The sequence below is a fragment of the Somniosus microcephalus genome, chromosome 5 (assembly GCF_052327205.1).
Source record: "Somniosus microcephalus isolate GS21.2 chromosome 5, FLI_Smic_1.0, whole genome shotgun sequence".
NCBI classification, from domain to species: domain Eukaryota; kingdom Metazoa; phylum Chordata; class Chondrichthyes; order Squaliformes; family Somniosidae; genus Somniosus; species Somniosus microcephalus.
The window spans coordinates 37,149,430-37,171,776 of record NC_140991.1 but is presented as its reverse complement, the minus strand read 5'-3'; the positions used below and the strand labels follow the sequence as shown (position 1 = coordinate 37,171,776).

The following is a 22,347-nucleotide window of genomic DNA, read 5'->3' as shown; positions in this document are numbered from 1 at the left end:
AATAACCTCCGAGATATGTCGGGGAACATAGGGTCTGATGAAAGGGAAGAACTGAAAGAAATCAGTATTTGTAGGGAAATGGTGTTAGGGAAATTGATGGGATTGAAAGCAAATAAATCCCCAGGGCCTGATAATCTACATCCTAGGGTACTTAAGGAAGTGGCCCTAGAAATAGTAGATGCATTGCTGATCATCTTCCAACATTCGATGGAATCTGGAACAGTACCCATGGATTGGAGGGTAGCTAATGTTACCCCACTATTCAAAAAAGGTGGTAGAGAGAAAATGGGGAATTACAGACCAGTAAGCCTGACATCGATAGTGGGGAAAATGCTAGAGTCCATTATAAAAGATGTAATAGCAGAGCACTTGGAAAACAGTGACAGGATCGGACAAAGTCAACATGGATTTAAAAAAGGTAAATCGTGCTTGACTAATCTACTGGAATTTTTTTTTGAGGATGTAACTGGTAAAATAGGTAAGGGAGAACCAGTGGATGTGGTGTATTTGGACTTTCAGAAGGCTTTCGATAAGGTCCCGCATAAGAGATTTGCGTGTAAAGTTAGGGCACATGGGATTGGGGGCAAGGTATTGACTTGGACAGAGAACTGGTTGGCGGATAGAAAGCAAAGAGTTGGAACAAACGGGTCTTTTTCCGAGTGGCAGGCAATGACTAGTGGGGTACCGCAGGGATCGGTCCTTGGACCCCAGCTATTCACAATATATATTAATGATCTAGGCAAGGGAACTAGATGTAATATCTCCAAATTTGCAGACGACACAAAGCTGGGTGGGCGTGTGTGCTGTGAGGAGGATGCCGAGAAACTCCAGGATGATTTGGACAGGTTGAGTGATTGGGCAGAAGCATGGCAGATGCAATATAATGTGGATAAATGCGAGGTTATCCACTTTGGTGGCAAAAACAGGAAGGCAGATTATCTGAATGGCAATAGATTGGGAGAAAGGGAAGTGCAACGAGACCTGGGCGTCCTTGTGCACCAGTCGTTGAAGGTAAGCATGCAGGTGCAGCAGGCGGTTAAGGCGGCAAATGGTATGTTGGCCTTCATAGCGAGAGGGTTTGAGTACAGGAACAAGGATGTCTTGCTACAATTGTACAGGGCCTTGGTGAGACCACATCTGGAGTATTGTGTGCAGTTTTGGTCGCCTTATCTGAGGATGTTCTTGCCATGGAAGGAGTTCAGCGAAGATTCACCAGGCTGATACCTGGGATGGCAGGAATGACTTATGAGGAGAGATTGGGTCGATTGGGCTTGTACTCGCTGGAGTTTAGAAGAATGAGAGGGGATCTCATTGAAACTTATAAAATTCTGAGAGGACTGGACAGACTAGATGCAGGAAGGATGTTCCCAATGGTCAGGGAGTCCAGTACCAGGGGTCACAGTCTAAGGATAAGGGGTAGGCCATTTAGGACAGAAATGAGGAGGAATTTCTTCACCCAGAGAGTGGTGAACCTGTGGAATTCTCTACCACAGAAGGCAGTAGAGGCCAATTCGTTAAATATATTCAAGGAGTTGGATATATTTCTTAAGGCTAAAGGGATCAAGGGGTATGGGGAGAAAGCAGGGACCGGGTACTGAATTTGGATGATCAGCCATGATTGCATTGAATGGCAGAGCAGGCTCGAGGGGCCGAATGGGCCTACTCCTGCTCCTATCTTCTATGTTTCTATGTTATAGCGGCGCACAAATCCGGTGGTAATAAACTGCAGCAGAAACTCGGGCCTCGATATTAGCCACATGACGGGCAGGAGGGTTAAAAAAGTGTAATGCACAGAACGCATTTCACACCCGCCACACATTTTTTATGGCAGTGGATATCGGGGCTTCCGAGTGTCCCGCCCTGGAAAGGCAGGACGGTTTAACATATTTAAATTGGACTCCCACAGTGCACCCAGGAGCACGATTTAATATTTACTGCTGCTGTGCGGGTTTCCCAGGGGTCAGGAAACAGCAGTGAAACCGAGGCGGGAGCAGCTGGCTCCCAGAGGTAAATAGCTGTTTCAGTGTTCCTTGTGGACCAGGAGTGCTACCCCCGGAGCCCTCAAGAAAGCCTTCAGCCTCCCCCCCCACCCCCCCCCCGCAGTCCTCTTCCCACCCAGCCCCAATCAGACCGCATCACCCCCACCTCCCCCAATCATGTCTCCTCCCCCAGACCCAATCGCAGGTCACCCCAACACCACCCCCCCCATCTCGATCGCCGATGTTCCCCCGTACCACTACCCCCACCCCGCAGGCCTGATTGCCAAACTCCCAATGATTGGGCACCACCCGCAAGGGTCCCTTGATAAAATAATTGAATAGTTAAGTGATAACAATTACTTGGCACAATTATTCATTTAAGTTTTCCTCTTGCATTTCTATAGCGCCCTTCACGACCTCGGGACGCCCCCAAAGCCCATTACAGCCAATGAAGTACTTTTGAAGTCTAGTCATTGTTGTAATGTATGAAACGCGGCAGCCAATTTGCTAACAAGGTCCCACAAACAGCAATGTGATAATGACCAGATGTCCTGTTTTTTAGTGATGTTGATTGAGGGATAAATATTGGCCAGGAGAACGCCCCTGCTCTTCTTCAAAATAGTGCCATGGGATCTTTTACGTCCACCTGAGAGAGCAGACATGGCCTTGCACTCCCTCAGTACTGCATTGCATTGTCAGCCTAGATTTTTATGCTCAAGTCTCTGGAGTGGGACTTGAACCCACAACAATCTGGCGCAGAATGTGCTACCGACTGAGCCATGGCTGACACTAAGATTAACATAGCAACAGTTCCAGGCAGAAGTTGGTCGATCTCGCCCACCTATCCACAGTATCCTCTTGCTGCACTTCTAATAACCTTGAATTCTATTTATTGACAAGAATCTGTCTAATTCCTTCTTGAAAACCATTCGACGCCAGTAATTGAAAGACAAATGGTAATTTTACATTCGGCGCTTCTGTAGTTCAAATTGATGCAGTGACATCCATGCTCCCTTCGGCAGAAAAACAGACCGTTTTAACTAGACAGTACACACACACACGAAGTTTAGTGCCTTACTGAATAAGTTACTTAAGGCCTTGCTATGAGTAGCTAGTATACTGTGTCTTTGTATATAGAATATATTTATATAAAAAAAGTTAACATTTGCCAACACCCTGTAGAATTTTGAAACGACCGTGAACTTTAGCCCCAGGCATTTTGAGCAGCCGAACGGTGAAATGGTCCTTTCCTAGCTTGTCCCCACCACCAACGTAAGCTGCTTCAAGCAGCAGCTTGCGCCTGCAGTTCTTTCGCAATTTTATATTCTCAGTCAATTCCACGTGCATGCTTTTGTGTAACATATTAAAAGGAGATGGAGACCACCAGACATTAAAAGCCAACTGTTTTTTTCCCCCCAACAAAAAATGCAAACAGGTGTTAAAAACTGAAAAGTAAGATTTTTAATTCCCCACTTTTGCCACGCAACAAACCCAGACTATTTGGCGAAGAGTTCTTCCAGATACTTATTAAGGCTGTTGTGGAGTCACCTGCCAGCAGGATGAAGGTTGGCAGGGTGGGGCGAAAGAAAGTGTAGGCTGACTTGATCTCTCTTGCCACCTCTTCCCAGAAAGGTTTGCCAAGATCAGGAACTTGACGTATAGCGAATTATGAGGGTAAAACCACATATTTGAATTCAGTGGACCCACATGCTCCTGCACCAACATGCTACACCAGTCAACTGCCTGGGAAGATTTTCAACAGCATTGAAATGAAGATTCAATGCGAGATTTTATAGCCAGTACAAACACAAATCATGGGTGTTTGTTGTTGAAAAGAGACAATTATGCAAAGTTGTACGATAAATTAGGTTTCAGTTTACAGTTGCGTCACCCAAGATTCTTTTGTTACAATTCCTTCCTACTTACTCTGCACGGGCTTGAGAATAAAATAGGTTTGAACAACCGTAATCCAGTTCTTAGTAGATTGGAATCCACACGACAAAACTATGCTCACTATTTACCACTGGTATTAAAATTATGAAATTTTCTGGTAGAAAATAAAGGCTGACCTAGGACGAGATGCCCGTCATGTATGACATTATCCCATGAACCCAGCAGTTTACACAGATGGGAAATTGTTAGAGTATATTATGAATGTCTGTGTTTCAATTCAAAATAGACAAAAGATGCCAAACTAATTTTAAAACATTTTTATTATCAAACCATTTTACTCAAAGTTCAGCAGTATAAATACAATTCATTGATATAAAAATTCAATATTTTAAAATACTCAATATAAAAAACAAAAATCTTATGCACTCCACAAATGATTAAAAATAAAAAATTCAAAAACATTAAAAACATTTGAACAGATTAAAGCATTTTATAAAATGTAATACATTAATATATTTGAATGTGTAACAATTCCAAATCCATTCATCAGCAATTAGAAACCCTTACATCAAGTACGCCATTGTAATATCACAGTATCATCATGTTAAAACTGCTGTAACTCCCAAGAGCATCTACTTAAACCTCAATTGTAAACTCAGGTTAGGAAGGATCAACTTTTCAGTGATAGATATAACTGAATACAACAACCCTTTTAAGTTAACCATGCTCAGTTTTCATGTGTCGAATTGCTAAACTGATAATCGTTTCTACCACCGAAAACAGTGGGCAACTCAAGTGAAAGGCAATCCCTCTATATTCCTCCTGTGGGCTTAAATTGTAAGAAAAACAGTAAGTTAGTGACAAACATTAGGAAAATCTCAACATACATTTGACAAGCTTGCATGGCTATGGGCCATCTCCTCCACAAACTATCTGTAACAAAATGTAATTAGTAAATAAGTAAGCTTATCATAGATAAACAAGGTATCATCAAATCACGAACCACTCAATGGGTCTGTCATCTACTGAAAATAAAGCACTTAGATGGTGCCCATGCCCTTCAGCTATTATTTACTATTGATGCATGCAAAAGCTTCCGAATTTTAACAGCAGGAAACAAACTTTAACAGAGCCCTACAGACTAACGCAGTAGCTTTATACCCAATTTGTCTTCTCGGCCAAAATAGAGAGAATAAATAAAAGTGATGCCGCCCATGCCAAATGCAGTTATACGTGTCAATCTGCCATACTGGAGCGTAAAAAAAAATTACAACAGATCTCAGAAACAAATTTAAAAACACTGCTCAGTGTCACATTAGCAACTGTGAAACTCACTCCCCAACAGTGATAGAACTGAAGAGTTTAGTGTCAAATAAAAGCCTAAACTGTAAACCAGAAAACACATACAACAAATATAGTTCTGGTCATGTGTGGAAAAACAAGCATGAAAGCATTTCCTGAAAGATATGCGCAGTTTATTGCAGCAAGAATTCAAAATACGAAGCACACCACATAGGGAAGTACCAAATAGATTTCCACAGCAGTTAAGAAATGTGATGAAATAATAATTAAAAAAAAGGCATTGAATTCCCTGTGGATAAAACAAAAGTTATTTTAGGCAAGATTTTAAATCCAGACAAAAATCGAATCTGCTCTACTGCATCTGTAAGGAGGAAAACCTGTTAGAAACTTCATCTCCAACGCCAGCTCCTACTTTTCATTTCCTACAACAAAACACATTTGTGAATAACATTTAACATGCAAGACATTGAAATGCAACCCGATCACAGACAGCATCCGTTTCCCTGCTAACCCTCAGCCCAGGCTTGGAGAGAAAGACACTGGGGACACCTATAGTTTAAGATAGCAGTTTTTGAGTCATTAGCATTTCGTAAGACACTCAGCAAGAGGGGGGAAAAAAGTGGATGAGGGGGAACGGCATAACTTATATGGAGGCTTTTAGCATCTCAGAGCTCGTGGTCGAGAACAGAAGTCACTGGGAAATCAGTGTTCACACTAATGAGCTTGACTTTCGTGTCACACATACTTAGTAATCAGCTAATAAAACACAATGAAAATCCAAATGTTAAGGCCAAATCTCCAATGACACAACTTACTGACTTGGTCAAATCATTTACTGTAGCCATTTATTATAATATTGATACATCTCCTATTGTCATAGAAAACTATCAACTAGGGTCACCAGCAGTACTTTGTGAAACTACACAGTTACAAAGAAACTGGCAGTGCTATTTATTTTCTAACAAATCTGCCTAGCGATCAAATTATAGTAACCTAAAGTATCAAATACTGGTGTATTGTATGTGGAGGAAAATCATCGCTCTTTGCTCAGGTGAAAGGATGCAAGCTGTGTGTGCACAAAGTAGCGGACAAAAAGAAAATACACCTCCGTGGACGATATATCTGAGTGTTTTTTTCCCCGTTTGGATAATATTAATAAAAAGATTTTTCTCCAAAATAAACACAAGTGCTATTTAAGTAGTTCACTGGAGAATGCCAGATAGCAAACGCATTCAGGAATATAGTACTATGACTGCAGTCTTTCTTGCATTATCTTTGCATAACTGAAAATTAAATATGGGCCCAATGCAACAAAATGATTTTTTTAAATTTTTTTAAATAAACACAATTACCCCGCTATATTAGGAAAGGAATATACTTCTCAGCATCTTATCACAGTATATTGAATGCTTTTATACTGGAACACTGCAACTTTAAGTGGTTACAATTTACATATACTCGAAAGCTAACACGCAAAATCCTCTTGTTCAGAAAATCCTGCACAAAACTACCCACAGTCAATTACACTGCTTTGCAGCAGGGGTAAATTTCAGTTTCATTGGTTTGGACACAGAGAGGCTGTTATTCACAATGCATTTTTTTTTTGGTGGAAAGCCTGGGCCAAGAGATGCAGGGACAAAACAGCGTCCAAGCTGATGTTACAACACACAAATACTGATCCTTCCCAACTGTGTTCTATAAAGAGCTCTGATAAAAGCTACACCAAGATTCAATGTGAATCAGTTTGTTCATAAACACTTGCATATGATGGTCACAATTTCCAGCGCCAACCTAGTCGGCAGTTTAAAAAATAAAGTCTGACACGAAATCCTTTGGATTCTTAAGATTTTAACCACATAGAACTGTGGCAATGAATTTCCCACCGGATATTATCTAATGAAACAGTAACCAGTTTAAAACAGAAACAAAATGAAAAATACAGAGTCATTAAGCTGTTTCTTAAAGTAAATGTAGTGTGCAATTTTTAAAATTTAGGGAATGAGCATCTCATACTTAGAAATAGCTCAGCATAAAAGCAACTATTTTGATCTCAGGGTATTTTTGTTTAAATAAAAAAGGATAAAAATGTTAATGTTCTACTGATTTAAAAATGGTAATTATAAACACTGAACAGAAAACAATGGGAAAAAAATAAGTGATCACTCATGGTTGTGGGAAAAAAAATGGTTATTTCTAAAGCATTGAAGTTATAGGTGTAAAAGAAGGGCGATGAACCCGATTAAAGTATCTGACTTCTGGTATAATACAGCTTGAACACCGGGGCTGTATAACAGCTCAACAAACAACGAACCTTTGAGTCACGGATTGGTCAATTCTTGATCTCACTACCTTATATATAAATGTTAATAGAATTTCTATTCTACAAGTGCAGGAAAAGACAATATATAAATCAATTCTTCGAAATCTGTAAAGTGAGTAGGTGAAGCCAAATTGAAAACAAATAAAGCAACACCACATAAGGAAATAAAGCAAGACATACTTGAACGACGCTACACTAAAGAGACATCACAAGTGCAAAAGCTACACCAAGTAACACAATACTAAACTAGCAGAGAATACAGATTTGAAATATCCACATGACTGCTTTTTAATTCTACCCATTTGACAGGATAGTCAAATTGAAACTATCCAATCAATCAGTGGCCCAATACTCTCTCACCCTTGCTGACAGGCAAAGGCGTTACGGGAGAGTAAACTAAAAGGGGCGCATAGCCACACCTGTTCCCTTACACTTCTACACATTAACTCTTCAATCAGGGCACTGCCAGTTGTGGCCAGTTTGAATTTCCACAAACAAGACGTTGTTATTCATATGCAGTACTACAGGATATTTTTCACAAAGTAAGTACTTTAAAATATTTAAATATTGGCTAGAATCTGACTGCCTATCTAGTTTACTACCTTCTCCTTCACGTTGTGTAGCAGATGTTGGGGGGGGGGGGGGGGGAAAGAGGAGCACGGCGATTACAGTACTCTGTCTAGTGAGAATCTTCTATTAAAAATAAGAGTTGATGTTTTGACTAGGTGCCTTTCAAAAACCAAAATTCCAGCTAAATATGTCTAGTCATGTGTCTATTAAACAGCCAATTGAATGTGTTTTTAAATAAATAATCTAGGAGTGAATAAAGGAAACAATTTTCCTTTCACAGTTGTTAACCTGCAGCTATTTGTAATACACTAGTGTTAAATGGAAAAAATACAACTAAAACGGAACATCCATTTTTGGATGGGGGTGGGGGGTGGTAAGTATTTAGTGTTTACAAGTTCTTACCACATCATCTACATACAGCATTTTAAAATTTCTCTGTGATAAACTCTAGCATAGAATGGGTGCTGCTCAATATGCCAAACATTTTACGAAGTAGTAAGCAGATATCGGAGTGAAAATCGGCCGAGAGGGTGCGTCATGAACCATCAAGTCATGACTTCTCCAAACTGAGCAGGAGCTGTGATCCACTTTTTAAAACTGGCATCAGTGCTCAGCTGACATGGTTTAGAGCATGAAACCAGAGTCTCTATCAGCAAGGAAACAGCGTGACTCAATGTTTCAGAGAGCACACCGTGAAAGCCATTCTTTCTCTGTGGCATTAGTTTACCGCTTCCAGATTCATAAAATGTAGGTTATCCTAGCACATCAAGGCAACCACTCATTTTAGAATACTGCATGTAGATGTAAAAGTGGACAATCGTGTACATCGCAAGTACTCCCTCTACAAGGATGCGTCCCTTCAAACGATCAAGATGTGCTCCTGGCTAATTGCTGCAGAAAGTACAACTTTGTGTTAGTCAATGTGCAGGGCAAACAATTTAGAAGCTACATAATGCGAACAAGTGCCCACAGACTCCAGAAAAGTTATTCAATTTGATTCAAATTATTCTATATTAAAACTCAATTTTCACCTACAGTGTACAGATTTGTGTTTAAACCACTGTGCACCCCACTACTCACAGAAGGACTTTACTGCATGTAGAACAAAAATAGTAACAAACCCCACCCCCCAAAAAAAATTTGGCTCCACATACGCACCGAGGAGTTTGCAAAATATCACCCCTGAGTAAAAAGACTCATGCAAATAAACAGGAGAAAGTACATATGGAAGAACGGTGATCTTTATAAAAATGTATTAATACACAGGATGTCTTGTTTCAGTTCAATAGTCATTGCATCCAATAAACTTTGAAATAAAATACATGGAAAAAACACAAGCAACTTCAGAAAGTATTAGCTAATGCACAACGTCTAAAAAGTAGATGAACACCACGGATGATGACTTGAAAGCATTTTGCTCTACTTACATGCTGCCATACAAATGCTTCTTTGCACTTTAAGTGAAACCCACTAATGTGCAGTGAACAACTCTGATGATGGTTGCAGCAAATCTTCCCCTATACACCTACAGTTTTACCACACTTATGTCCTTAATGTGACATGTCCTATCCCACCATATCTTCCCTCTGGCAACATGGCCACTGCTATTAACAAATGACTATAAACTAGTGAACACTCCTCCCTCAAAAGACTTCAGCAATGCAAGTTTCTTTTTCAATAATGCAAGTTATATTTTACATATATATAATATATATATATATATATATATATATATAAATATATAAAATACAAGCCATATATATTGTTGCTGGGAATACACGAGTTGTAACCCATTTGGTTTTCCAAATTGATGTTAGAACTATAGTTAACATCCAAGAAAACCAAAATGTCTGACTCATAAATCTTATGTGCGTGACATCACACAAACTCAAATAAACTGCCAAAAATAAAGGCCAATAACCCTTACCATCTGTCATACATTTCAATCCATCTATATGGTGATCATGATACAATCAAACTGTTCCTCATATAGCAAGAACCGGCAGACAGCTCCATTATACGCAGGCCTAGTTAGAAGCATCCCAACCAATTGTACACAACAAGATTCTAATTCTTCAAACAGGAATCAGTGGTGGGCCTGATCAAACTAAAATGAAAACCTGCATGATACTTTTAATCCTTGCATCAACTCAGGATTGAGCATCCAATAAAAAAAAAGACAACTTGCACTTAGCCTCAATTTATTCCTAGCTCAGCAAGCCCCTCTCCCATCCTTGCAAAATTTCCTACTGCTTATTCTTTTTGTAGGTCCATATTGTCAGTGATAAACCTCCAGTGTTCACAGTGCAAGAAACTGCATTTTACAGCCATAAATCAGCATAAAACAGAATATGCAGTTAATATACCGATCGATTTTAATGAAAGTAATTTTAAATCCTCAATGAGCTGCAACATCTGACAAATCTGGAAGTGAATCAATGAATTTGAAGCACTATAATTGTTGGACAGTTATCAAATGGGACTGCGCAGGGCAGGCTCTCATAGGTTGTATTAAAATCTTAGTACTGTAAACACCTATATATTTTTTCCACCACAAAGCAAGTCAGATATCCGAATCCCTCTTACTAGCAAATCTGCCACAACAGTTTCTACAGCTGTACTTAGTCAAACAAAAGCTGATTTGATTGCACAATTTCCTTCTGCACAGAATGATGCAACTAGCTGAACACTGCAACTCAAAGTATTCATTCTCAATCTTCTGAATAGGAAGAAATATACTCCTGTGTACAAAGACACTCAATAAAATGTGTTCAGAAATGTAGACTTGGAGAAGTCTATGCAGCACACATTTAAAAACAAAACCTAAAACAATTCTCACTCGCCCCATGAAAAGATACCTTGCGACAACAACTGCATTTCTAAAGGTCTTTCAGTTTTCATCGTCATCGGCAAGAAGCAGAGTCCCATCTGTTTTGGCAGGCTGGTGGTTGGATAATTTCACCAGCAGACCAAAGACGTGAAAGTGAGCAAGTCAGGAGTCACTGCCTGTGGCAGTGAAACATTTGTTTATATGGATGGCTGGAATTCAGCAGATATAATATTATGATGGTAAAAAAATAATCACTAACCAGCAGACAGACGAATGAAAACCTGATTCTAGAGTTTAATTTATATCAACTTTTGTTAGGACTCGGCACAGTTTAGAATACTTAAATACGAAATCAAAAAGTTTCACATTAAGTAATAGATTACTACCACCACAGCGATAAATGCTTTAGGGTACAACTGTGGACAAAAATATTCAAAATACCTGCAGGAAGCCTTGAAGTAGTCCTTAGTTCAGACACAATCTCATGGTCTATAATGTGGAGTAAACCAACTACAGATCAACATACAGGTAAAGGAACAGCACTCGGATTCTGATACTGCTCTGGCAGTCCGGATAGAATTACCTGCATCTACCTTCAATCTATAATTGTAGCACTAAACTAGCTTGCACTGCTCTCTACCACTCAACCAACATAAATCGCTATGTTTTCCAGATGATTAGCAGGTATTTTGGATATTTAACACCAAAGGTTCAGCCATCAAAATCATTTTGCCAAAAACAGGTTGAAAATCTTCACATTTTGTCTTTTAAAGTGAAATAATTTGAGGTTTCATTGGCTGAACAAACAGAAGGGATCAGAATGCGTTTTCATGGCAACCACCTGAATATGCAAGTCATTTTTTCTTCAAATGACGCCTTTTGTTAAAATGAAGAACGTGCATTTCTTACTGACAGAACAGATTGGTATTATTTTCGATTTTTCCTCAACAAAGCTTTTACTATAAAACAAAAATAAAACCCCAATCCACATCTAACAGACAAGCCCCTCATCAAATATACTGCCTTTGAATTTTTTACCTAGCTTTATAAATCTTGTAGTTAAGCATCTTTCAAAAGAGGTTTAAAACAATGCATTAATTTGCACTTGAAACTCTTGAAGTCATCAGCATGCATTTCTCAATGCAATTCAGAGTTCTTTTCAGCTAATTCTTAATTTAGATGGGCAAAATGGTGCACTATTTTGAAGCTAGTCATGCCATAGGTACAAAATAGTTTAAAAGGGGGCTATATTTAGCACTTAAATCTAAACCTGCAAGGAAAGAAGTCTGCAGCAACCATTATCTAGTGTTATTCACCATTAAAGTCCTCTATTAAGTTTGATAAGCAGCCGTCCTATTTCTACAGTGCCTACTTCAGTCACTGTTCACAGTTAAGTCATTCTTTTGTGGTATTTTGAATCCACAGAGGTGGTTTTGCCAAAGACTTTGTTCCATTTGGTGACAATAAACAATAAACATGTAGAAACAAGAGTACAAACAGTCTTCTTCAGTGGCATCACATACTTCATCCCACATTGGACCTGGGCCAACTCCTTTGGTTTCACCAATTTAACGGCATATGCACTGGCTAGAAATTGATCACTGTACGATGGTTCTACCATTCCATATCTCCATTTGACTTGATCTGAACTTCTGCACTAGTATGAAGCTTTGTTTTCATTGAGAATAATCATTCATCCATGATCAGTGCCACATTGATATGGGACAGATCTATCATGTGCCTGCAAAAGGTGTAAGGAAAAGTAATGCAAAACAATCAAAAGTTTTCCGAAAAAAAATGCATGCAAAATTAGTCTCAACAAAAAACAAAAGTCCTGTAAATACCACTTCTGTTCATTCGGAACTACTTGACATATTATGACTTGAGCGTGAAATGGCACAAATGAAACCGAGTATCACCACATTACTGAGTTGGACGCTTCAGTTATCTAGCGCCTTTAACATAGCAAAACATCCCAAGGTGATTCAGTTAGGGGCAGATCAGACACTGAACAAGAACGGGGAAGTTAGAGAAGATGATTGTACGGTCAACGATCACAACTTTGAAGGTGGGGAGATATGCGGTGATACAAGGAGTTAGGAAGACAATAGCAGTGTGCAGGGGAATGAAGGCTGATTGTTCCACCATTAGTGGCGGAGCTAAGGCAGGGGATGCTCAGAGTAGTACTGACTGAATGAAAAGAACAAACTTGTATTTATATAGCTCCTTTCACAATCTCAGGATGTCACAAAGGACTTTATAGTCAAGGAAGTACTTTTGTAACATTGTTGTGATGTAGGTGGAAAAAGTGTTAAGAGGATGAACCAAAGTCATGGAAAGATTCGCAACTGAAGATGAGGAGCCATTAGATGTCAGGAAGGACTGAGTGGATGGGTGAGTGTAACTTTGTACGGAATGGATGGTGACAGCAGAGTTCTAGACGAGCTATAGTTTGTAATGCTGGCTTTGAGCATATTAGAAAAGTAAAGTGTGGATTTTAACTCTGGCGAAAAGCCGAGCGGGAAAAAAAGTGTCAAATTTCCCGCCCTGGGAGACCTGGACAATTTTAGCAGTTGGGGTTCCTTAACATCCTGCTGGCCAGCTGTCTGCCGGAAGAGATGTAAAGAGGCTGCCGGCAGGCCAAGACAGCAGCACTTTGGCAAGGTGTGGAGGGAAGTACAACAGGATTCCACAGGCTTGAAGGGAGTGGAGGAGCCTGGGGCAACAGATCCCAGAACATCCCTGCAGATAATCCCATTTGTGCTTTGGCAGGTTTTACTGGTCGGGGCGACCACGATGGTCGCGCCAGCCAGGAGGTCATTAAAATTGGGTCTGGGTCCTCGGAGTGATAGGGCCCGATTGCAATATATTAATGAGGTGTCTGTCTGATTTAGGCATATGTCACAAACGTGCAAGGCAGTATCGGATTGGAGCAGGAAAAGAGCCAATCAATTAACTCCCGGTTAGAGCAAGTCACAATCCCTGCTCCAGTGTTTATTTTAATGTCAGGCATAATATAAAAAAGGTAAAATATTAAAACAAAAATTAATCTAGGGGACTTCGCAATTTTTCAGGCTTACAAAAAAAGCTATAGTGCTTGGCATGACCTTGTGCATAGCTTACAAAATACCCAAAGAATATTACTTTTAAATAACAGAACAAAGTAATTCAGGAATAAGCAGTTCGACAAATTAAATCCAAACCTAAATTTTATTACAACAGAAAATCCGCTTCACTTGCGTTACAGGTTTTATTGTTAAACTTAACTGAATTTTACTGTGTCCATTTTCTGAAATTTTCCCTTTCTAATAGGTTAAAAAAGTAGTGATAGATATTTACCTGTGGAATTTCTGCTGAAATGCTGAAGCATGTGCAGGTTCCTTGAATTTTGCAATGGCTTTTCGTTGCTCTCGCATCATCTTGAAGTCCTGCAATAATATTTTTTAAAAGGCATGAGGAAGGCGTTTTGTAGTATGATTTTGGAGAAAGGGTGGTGGAAGCAGATTCATTAGCAACTTTCAAAAGGGAATTGGATAAATACTTGAAGGGAGAACACTTGCAGGGCTGTGGGACTAATTGGTCGCTCTTTCAGAGAGCGGGCACAGGCACAATGGGCCGAATGACCTCCTTTTGTGCTGTATGATTCTCTGAAATGGCACTTCATTTTTACTCACTTCTCGGCTAAACGACAACAGGAGAAATCCCGTAACACTTAAATGCACAACTCATGTGGTAAATGCAAGCTGGTATAGGTATAGCTGTACGCTGTAGTCAACTAAAATTACTAGCATCCAAAATAAAGCTCATCTCACTTACAGTCCAATTAACTCTGAATGGAAGTTGCAAAATCTTGAATGCTAAATATTTTATTCCTTCATCCAGCTCTCCTTTCACTTAATTTGTTCTGCTCCAACTTGCATTTGTCACTCTCTTCAACTTTTCCGTTTTTAATGTTTTTTTTCTTTATTCACCTTACATGCCTCACTTTTTCCTTTCACAATATGATGTTTGAATGCCTGATATTAAGTTATGGATGAGTTAGAAATTTCTCCAGCTCAACTTTGAGAAGCTCAACGCCATCCTGTTCAGCTACCACCAGAAACTCAGCATTGTAGCTTCTCTTCATTGCTGCCTTCAATTTCCATTCCCTTCCCAGAATCTCACTCAGGTCGAATCCAAACATACACAATCTCAGTGTCCTGTTTGACCAAGATTAGCTTCAAACCCAGCATTTGATTCATCATTAAGACTCCTACTTATGTACCATCAATCGGCTCAGTCCCTATTTTCTCCACGCCCTACATCTGCAACTTCTTCGAGCCTGATAACCCAGCGTGCACCGATGCTCTTTTGATTTTGGTCAGGGAGTTATTTGATCCTCGGCATCATCACAGTAGATCTTGACCTCCCCCTCAGCTGGTGTCTCACTTCCAGCTAGGAGAAAATGCCTCAATTTCTGCCCTGGTTGGAATGAACAGCAGATGCTTGACCTCACTGGTTCAAATGGCTCAATGTCATGTGATGCAGTTATCTACATGGCCATCAGTAGAGTTTTACATATTCTTAGAGAATACTTTCAGTTTAAAGTACTGCTAATCAACACTTCATACAGAAATAAATGTTTTCAGAAACGTCTCCGAGTTGCCAGGAGGTCCACAATGTTCTAATGAAAGCCGAGATCAACACCCGTTCCAGACCTGGATGCCAGTCGGAAGGATCTAGAAACTTTAGTACCAAGCAAACCCACAACTTAAAACACAATGTAGATGAGTGAAGTGCTTTAAACGGTTAACATTTACTCAATCCCATGTTCACAGCTACCTCCTCTAATAAAATGGTATGCAAGCAGGTAAGAATTGAAAGGAGCGGAGAGGATAATTGATGGCAGGACCTGATGGGACCAGTGTCAGAAAGCAATTTTGTGTTATTGGCAAGTATTGAACAAATTGGAGCATGCACACCTCAATCAATTGTTGCTACCTTAGTCCAAAGCTACTGAAATAATAAACCCAAGTAGAAAGCACAGTATTACAACCAAAACAACATCATAAGGAATGTTGATCCTTCAAAATCAGTAGGATTGGTCATAAAACGATATGATGCTCTCTGCTTGAAACCTATACGACCTCAACCTTGTAATTTGGAAGTGTAGAGAATTGTGAAAACTATATTTATTTATAAACCACTTAGAGAATAAAATACTAAACTTACCAATGCTGTGCAAGATCCTCCTTTACAAGATAGTTATAGAGGAGCTGCGAGAATCATAGATCGGCCATGATTTAATGAAACGGCAGAGCAGGCTCGAAGGGCCGAATGGTCTACTCCTGCTCCTATTTCTTATGCTATGTTCTTATGAGAAACCAGTGGAAAGTGTGAGGCGTGCAAAATTTAGCCTCCGAGTGCGATTGGGACATAGATATTGATGTGCTCATTTATATATAAACGCAGCTCATTAATTTCAGCTGTTCAATCCTGGGAGTCTTAAAGTTTTTTTAATTTGGTTCTTGAGAGTTTGTTTGAGGTACTAATAGGTAATTAATTGGTTACTAAAAGAGACACAATTAGGTGTTCTCTGGCATAAGAGTTTGAAAGGCCAGGGCTCGTCTCAGTGGGAGTTCATAATTGAGGTGCTATCATTGGACAGTTTTTTTCTATAATTAATACTTGTGAAATGAGTAAGTGGCATTTGATGCTAATGGGAGTTCAGGCTAACCCTTAGCTGCCTTTAAGTTAAACACAGACAGTCCAGGGAATGGTGTGTATGGCGTGCAAGAAGTGAGCCATCATGGATCCTGTGTTTCCAGTGCCTGTACATTTGCACTAAATATTGGAAAATTGGGTCCATGCAGCAAAGAATCTCTGCTTGAGCAGCATCTGGCCACAAACCGCAGCATCAGAGAGAATGAGGATCGTACGCTCCAGAACGCAGTAACCCAAAAGGCAGTGCTAGGTAATACAGGACACAGCGAGTGTAGAAAGAGAAATAGTGCCCATCAGCAGGGGCCGCAGAAGGAGATGGGATCCCAGGTTCAGGGAATACCAGAGTCACGAACTGCCCAATGGATGCTTAGCAACTCAAAAGAGGGTGATTCTGAGCAACACTGCAGCACCATGGAACAAGGGGGAATCCAAGGCACCGAGAGGCTGGTAGACAACAAGAATAGGAGAGTGGTACTAGTAGGGAATTTCTAGAGTCAGAGCTATAGATAGCCCATTTCGCAATCATGACTGGGAATCCCAAATGGTACACTTCCTCCCTGATGCCAGAGTTGAGGAGCGGAATGGTGGAAAAACTTCTGGAAAAGGAGGGATAGCAGTCAAAAGTCATGATCCATGTTGGAACCTTTGACATAGATAGAAGTATAGTTCAGGTTTTGAAGAGAGCTTAAGCAGCACTAGATTGATGAACAAGACCTAAAGGGTGGTAATCGCCAGATTGCTTCCTGCACCACACACTGGACATGTTAAGAATAGTAGGAAAGTCAATGCATGACTGCTGTAGGAGGGACGAGTTCACATTGGAAAAAGGGAAGGTTATTCCGAAGGGATAGCTTTCACCAAATCCGAAACAACATCCTTGAACATATGGTAAATAGAGCAATGGCAAAGGATTTAAAAGCAATACGGCAGGGAGGTTGGGAAAGAGTAGCAGGTAGTTTTGGCAAAGGGGAGCAGGCTCGAGGGGCCAAATGGCCTACACTCCTGCTCCTATTTCTTATGCTCTTCTCTTGTGATGGTTGGTTAAACCAGTTGCCATCAGATACGCCATACTGCACCCCTTACAACTTATAATGAGTTACAAGTATGGTTGCAGTGGCACCATAGTCCGACCAGTATCGGACAGAAACAGCCATTAATTATCTGTAAGCCTCGGCAATGATTGTAGATGAGATATTCAGTTAGAAGAGGCATTTTCCCCTTCCTTCCCCTGTGTACCAAGGCTAATTTTATGCTTTTATTGCCATCTAAAAAACTAGGTTTGATCATCTTGGTCCATAAGGCTCAGTTACTCACTGGATAAACTCAGCCATCAGGGGAGCTCGTTATATGGACTTCCACCAAAATAAAGTTTGTACTACTCACTTAGGGCTACCAATCCTCAGTAGTTTTCTTATTCAATTGCCTTATTTACATATTTTATTCAGTTTTATGAACTAGAGGTACTTTCCTGCAGTCTATGAGTTCCTAACTACCCACTCAGTCTTTCATTTAGTGCTGGGTAATTAGTAGAGACACACATTAGGTCGGACACCCAGTGCTCATTAAATTACCAAAGTGGGAACAGAATATCGACAGCTTTCTTCTTCTGCCATTAGCATTTTAGAATTTTTTTTTTTCAACTGAACGCAACTACTTCTGAGTTAGTTAGCATAGTGACCTGGAGACCTTTCTGTGACAGACATTTTGACAGTAAACCTAAAGGCGTATCAGGGAACACCTCCTTCCAGGTTATGTCAAATGAGTGCTATGCCATTTGAGAGACATGGAAAGAAACTCGTGGGTTATATGCGATAGCTCTGGCTGACGGTTGTAACTTAAAAGTTCCATTTAAAAAAAAATTGCACACGCAACATATAATTCCTTCACATGCCTTTTTATATTGCAGCAACAAATTTGCTTAAGGATATTCTGTGGCTGCTATTTTGTCTCTCCCGCCTCCAATAAAAATCCAAATTAATTTTTCTACATGAAGCCACACATCGAAGAATTAGAGTAATTTGTAATCTTATCTAATAAGGAATTCACATTAGTGAAAACGCTCAGCAGTTAACATAGAAAAATAGGAGTAGGCCGTTCGGCCCTTCGAGCCTGCTCCGCCATTCAATATGATCATGGCTGATCCTCTAGCTCAATACCATATTTCCACTCTCTCCCCATAATGGCTTTTGTGTCTAGAAATCTATCCATCTCCTTCTTAAATATATTCAGTGACTTGGCCGCCACAGCCTTCTGTGGTAGAGAATTCCACAGGTTCACCATCCTCTGAAGAAATTTCTCATCTCAGTCCTAAATGTCCTACCCCTTTATCCTGCGACTGTGACCCCCTCGTTCTAGACACCCCAAGCCAGCGGAAACATCCGCCCTGCATCCAGTCTGTCTAGCCCTGTCAGAATTTTATACGCTTCAATGAAATCCCCCCTCATTCTTCTAAACTCCAGTGAATACAGGCCTAGTCGACCCAATCTCTCCTCATACGACAGTCCTGCTAGTCTGGTGAACCTTCGCTGCATTCCCTCTATGGCAAGTATATCCTTTCTTAGATAAGGAGACCAAAACTGCACACAGTACTCCAGGTGTGGTCTCACCAAGGCCCTGTGTAACTGTAGTAAGACATCCTTGCTCCTGTACTCAAATCATCTTGCAATGAAGGCCAGCATACCATTTGCCTTCCTAACTGCTTGCTGCACCTGCATGTTTGCTTTCAGTGACTGGTGTACAAGGACACCCAGGTCCCTTTGTGCATCAAAATTTCCCAATCTATCACCATTTAAATAATACTGTTTTTCCTACCGAAGTGGATAACTTCACATTTATCCACATTATACTGCATCTGCCATGTATTTGCCCACTCACTCAACTGGTCTAAATCGCCTTGAAACCTCTCTGCATCCTCCTCACAACCCCACCTACTTTCGTGTCATCAGCAAACGTGGAAATATTACATTTGCTTCCCTCATCCAAATCATTGATATATAGTGAATAGCTAGGACCCAAGCACTGATCCCTGCGGTACCCCACTAGTCACCGCCTGCCACCCCGAAAATGACCCATTTATTCCTACTTTGTTTCCTGTCCGTTAACCAATTTTCAATCCATGCCAGTATATTACCCCCAATCCCATGTGCTTTAATTTTGTACACTAACCTCTTATGTGGGACTTTATCAAAGGCCTTCTGAAAGTCGAAATACACCACATCCACTGGTTCTCCCTCATCTATTCTACCAGTTACATCCTCAAAAAACTCCAGTAGGTTTGCAAAACATGATTTCCCCTTCATAAATCCATGTTGACTTTGTCGAATTCTGTTGATATTTTCCAAGTGTCCCGTTATCACATCCTTTATAATAGACACTACCATTTTCCCTACTACTGATGTTAGGCTAACCGGTCTGCAGTTCCCTGTTTTCTCTCTCCCTCCGTTTTTAAATAGTGGGGTTACATTTGCCATCCTCTTAATCTGCAGGAACTGTTCCATAATCTATAGAATTTTGGAAGATGACAACCAATACATCCACTATTTCCATGGTTACCTCTTAGTACTCTGGGATGCAAATTAGTTTCAGATTGGAGTACTTCACTTTCCATCTTAATGAAGAATTGCATCATGTTATCAGAACCATCAACTTTAACTAATGTGTACCATTTGTCCCCCCAAAAAAACCCAGTCTCTGAAATTAGGATTTACCTAAAGTGGCTCCATTTTCAGGAAGGGATATCTTTGCAGTCCAAAGGATAATTAATGACTTACTTCAAATCAAATCAACTTTTATTGTCATTGTTAGTGCACAAGTGCAGTACAACGAAATGTAGGCTTGCGGCTCCAGAGAGTGTACATTTGGATTAAGACTTTTTGGATTCAACAAGTTACACTTAGATAGCATGCCTCATATGCAGAAGACGTCTTAGAGCATTCCACAATAAGGAAGAAAGGAATATGGTGAGCATAGGGAAAGGCAAAAAAAGGGAGGCTGGGATGTGGAAATCGAAAGTCTGCCCAAGAGCTGAACTTCTAGGGACCTTTTCAAAGCAGGGAACCGAGAGTTCCACAGGACAAACAGCAGCTGAAATAGCTGGCCACTAATGTGTTAAGAGGAGTGGAGCATGCATGCATAGATGCAAGACAGGAAGCTGTCACAAAAGTAGGGGCAAGCAGAGCCATGAAGAAATTTGAAAATGAGGTTAAGAACTCCGAATCAACATGCTGAGGCATGGGAATCCAGTGGAGCTTGGACATGGGTATTTGGGAGCATGAGACTTAGTGTGGGTGAGATGCAGTCTGCGGCTTTAAGTTGAAGTTGAAAGGCCAGCAAATAGAGCATTAGAGAAGTCAAGTCTTAAAGTGATGAGGTGTCTGAGGAATCGGCAGTGAAATGGGAGATATACGGATAGATCTAGAGTTTCATGGAATTGACACTAGGTGGGGAGAGGTGCGAATGGGAGCAACCTCAAATTTGCAGTCATTCGGTAGAAGGAAGTTTGTGCTCTTTCAGATCTTAAAACTGAACAGACAATTGTATCTCCAGCAAAGACTTCCCTTTCCACCCTGGCACTATCACCTCCAGAGTCCCTCAAGGATCTATGCTGGCCGCTTCCTCATCTACATGTTGCCACTTGGTGATATCATCCGCAGGCACAATGTCAGATTCCATCCGCACGTTAATGCCCTCAGATGTACCATGACCACCTCTGCGCTGTCAGGTTGCCTGTCCGACATCAACCTGAACATTGGGAAAACCAAAGCCACTGGTTTCAGTCCTCACCATAAACTCCGTTCCCCTGCTCTCCCTGGAGACTCCTCCAGTCTGAATCAGACGGTTGCAAAACATTGGCATTCTATTTGATTCAGAACAGAGCTTCACCGCAACTCCAACACATTCCTTGCTGACCTCTCAGCCTCCACCCTTTGTAGACACCAACCTGCACAAAACTCAGCTGCCCAAATCCTGTCCCGCACCAATTCTCACTTGTCTATCATCCTCTGGCTTTGTTGATTTACACTGGCTCCCTATCACGCAACTTATTAAATTTAAAATCTTCAAATTGCTCCAGACTTGCTTCACCCCATCTCTGCAAACTCCTCTGGCTCATATCCCCTCCCACACCCTGCAGCCTTCTGACTGGGCTTTTACATAACCCACCCCTATCCCCTTTACCCTACCACACAAGTGCCAGGCAATGACTATCTCAAACAAGAAAGTGTCTAGCCACCTTCCCTTGACATTCAATGGCATTACTACTGTTGAATTCCCAGTCATCAGCATCCTGGGGGTCACCACTGGCCAGAAACTTAAAAGGATCAGCCACATAAATACTGTGGCTACAAGAGCAAGTCAGAAGCTGGGTATTCTGCGGCGAGTGACTCGCCAAAGTCTTTCCACCATCTACAAGGCAGAAGTCAGGGGTGTGATGGAATACTCTCCACTTGCCTGGATGAGTGCAGCTCTAACAACACAAGAAGCTCAACACCATCCAGGATAAAGCAGCCCGCTTGATTGGCACTCCCCTCCACCACCAGCACACTGTGGCTGCAGTGTGTGCCATCCACAAGGTGCACTGCAGCAACTCGCCAAGGCTTCTTCAACAGCACCTCCCAAACACACAATCTTGTACAGGGCCTTGGTGAGACCACACCTCGAGTATTGTGTGCAGTTTTGGTCACCTTATCCGAGGAGGGATGTTCTTGCCATGGAGGGAGTGCAGCGAAGATTCACCAGACTGATACCTGGGA

The 22,347-nt window shown here is 40.9% G+C and overlaps 1 protein-coding gene across 6 annotated transcripts in view; it reads right to left on the bottom strand.

Annotated features, from left to right (window-relative positions):
* Positions 1-4,174: 4,174 nt before the first annotated feature.
* Positions 4,175-22,347, bottom strand: part of rbm33a (RNA binding motif protein 33a) — a 170,792-nt gene continuing 152,619 nt past the window's right edge. For all 6 annotated transcript variants that reach the window (XM_085987527.1, XM_085987530.1, XM_085987533.1 and 3 more), the window contains 2 exons: positions 14,234-14,322; positions 4,175-12,635 (listed from right to left, as the gene is read on the bottom strand). In XM_085987527.1, coding sequence (XP_085843653.1) covers positions 12,584-12,635; positions 14,234-14,322 — 141 coding nt within the window. In that variant the 3' untranslated portion in view covers positions 4,175-12,583. The remainder of the gene's footprint in view (positions 12,636-14,233; positions 14,323-22,347) is intronic.